Source organism: Pteropus alecto, unplaced genomic scaffold, assembly GCF_000325575.1.
Source record: "Pteropus alecto unplaced genomic scaffold, ASM32557v1 scaffold41, whole genome shotgun sequence".
Taxonomy (NCBI): domain Eukaryota; kingdom Metazoa; phylum Chordata; class Mammalia; order Chiroptera; family Pteropodidae; genus Pteropus; species Pteropus alecto.
Window position 1 is genome coordinate 1121052 of NW_006430464.1, and position 2472 is coordinate 1123523.

At 50.9% G+C, this 2472-nt stretch overlaps 1 protein-coding gene across 1 annotated transcript in view; it reads right to left on the bottom strand.

Annotated features, from left to right (window-relative positions):
- The window catches only part of MYH14 (myosin heavy chain 14), a 64545-nt gene that overhangs the window by 39383 nt on the left and 22690 nt on the right, over nt 1–2472 (bottom strand). The window contains 2 exon segments of the mRNA XM_025048203.1: nt 11–163; nt 1375–1493. Coding sequence (XP_024903971.1) covers nt 11–163; nt 1375–1493 — 272 coding nt within the window.

Sequence of the window (2472 nt, forward strand, 5' to 3'; positions counted from 1 at the left end):
CAGTGCGCACCTGGAAGATCTCGAAGCCGGCGATGTCCAGGATGCCCAGGAAGGAGGCGCCCTGGCGGGGGCTGCGGTCCAGCGCCCGGTTGAGGCGCAGCACCAGCCAGCGGAAGAGGCGCTCGTAGGTGGCCTTGGCCAGGGCCTCCAGTGCGAAGTCAGCCTGCGGGGCAGGGCGCACAGTGAGGGCCCAGCGGGCGCATCGGGGGCTCCAACCCAGCCCTGGGGCCGGTAAGGAGACACTGGGAGTGGACGGGGCCCCCTCGTGATTCATCGAGGACGATGACATGAACGAGAGCCACCATTACTGAAACCCCACTGTGCGCCAGACACTGTGCGAAGCGCTCCAGGCCCATGGAGATTACTCCTCCAGCCAGCTCTGGAATCAATCAGCACAGCAGTTAAGAGGGAGCCCAACGACCCAGCTCTGAACCCTGCTCGTCACATAGAGGCTGTGTGACCTCGGGCTTGTACACAAACCTCTCTGTGCCTGTTTCTTCACCCATACAATGGATTCTAGTACCTCAGCTGAGAGTGGACCCGGGGTCAGTGTGACCTCCAATATCTGGTCCTCGTCTCCTTCACTGTCTTCTTCGTCCTTGTCCCTCAAGTGTTTGGCCTGAGGCCAGGCAAAGGCCTCTGCCCCAGAGCTGGGTTCCGAAAACCTCTAGCCATGTTCACTCCCCTCCACTTCTGCGGCTGCTGCCCTGGTCTGAGCCACGTGGTCACTTGCCTGGACTATGGCAGCAGCCGCCTCATGACTCCCTGTGCCCCCTGGACCTAATTCTGCACACGGCAGACAAAGAGATCTTTATAAAAGACACTGAATCAAGTTGCTCCCTGGCTTAAACCCTCGCCAGCCTCCTGCTGCACTCTGAATAAAACTCACCTCCTTACTAAGGCGCCTAAGACCTTGCGTGATCTGTTCCCTCTCAACCTCTCCAGTGCAGCTTCAACCACACTATTCCTCACTCTCTAGCCTCACCAATCTCCCTAATGTCCCCACTTCGCCAAGCTTGTTCCAGCCCCAGGGCCTTGACACGGGCCGCTCCCTCTGCCTCAACCGTCTAGGCCTCGACTGGAATGCTACCTCCTCGGAGAGGACCTCTGTGACCACCTTGAGCCCCTCCGTCACAGGAGGCAGCACCACCTGCAAGCATCCTGCTCATTTACCTTCTTTTATCACATTTCCTCACTATGGCCTGAGCTCCGTCAGCAAATGGCTCTGATTCCAGTACGGCTTTTATTCCCAGCACCTAGACCAGAGCCGGTCGCCGAGCAGACGCTCAGCATGACTTTGTTGAGTGAGTGAGGACAAATGGCACAAGCTGTTTAAAGGCCCAGGATCGTGGTGCCCACCATCCCCGTGCCCACCTGTTCCTTGGTCTGTGCTTTCTGCACGTAGTCTCGGCCGACTTTGATGCGGGGGGTGAGCAGGGCGCGGGAGAAATCCGTCACCCCCAGTCCCAGGAGGCGGCAGAGCTTCTGGGCAGCTGAGGGCAAGGGACACCAAGATCTGATCAGCACTGGGAAGTGACCGTGGCACCTCCCCCCATTGTTGGGGGAACAGAGGCCAACTCAGCCTTTCCCTGGTCACTAGAGGCATCACACGTCCTAAAAGTGTGCACAGTCTTTGGCCCAACCATTCTCCTTCTGGGACCCCAAGTGAGCAAAAATAATCCCAGATGTGAGCAAAGACTGAACTACGAGGATGTTCAACATGGCGTTGTTTATGGTGGAGAAAAACGGGAAATAACCTGAATGCCCAACAGCTGGGGATCGATCAGGAATAGAGTTCATCTACTGGATGGCTGTCCTATCATCCCTAAAAATTACGGTAGAAATGCATCACACAGCAAATTTAATATATGTGCATGTCACAATAAGGATGTTACACCTCAAATCGAAGAAAGAATTAGAAGCAAAGACTGGGCACCAGAAAACATGATGGGTGAATGATAGATGGAAAGATATCTAATAAAGCAAGTGTAGTAAAATATTAACGGTAGAATCTAGTAGGTGGAGAGCTGGGTGTTTATTATAAAATTCTTCCAATTTTTCTAAAAGTTTGAAGATCTAATAAAATATCGGGGGGAAAGTTATTGGAATAAGAATTCACTGAGATTGCCAAACCCGAAATAAATATCAAAAAATTAATTGCTCTTCTACATTGCGGAAAAGAGGAAAAAAAGCAAAAATAAATAAAAAGACACCATTTACTATGGCAACAAAAGTAAACGGTCTCGTGAAGACAGGGAACAAAACCCTTTCTGCATTTTGGTAAATGCAGAAACATAACGTGTTTCTAAAGAAATCCTTTCGACTTTTCTTTATGCTTGAAAATTTTTTTTACCAGAAACATGGGGGAAAATTTATGCTGGGAACTATTTAATAAAACAGAACGACGTGTGTTTTAATACAGTAAAAGGAAAATCCTCGGGTATAAAACATTATGTTACACACATTCTATTT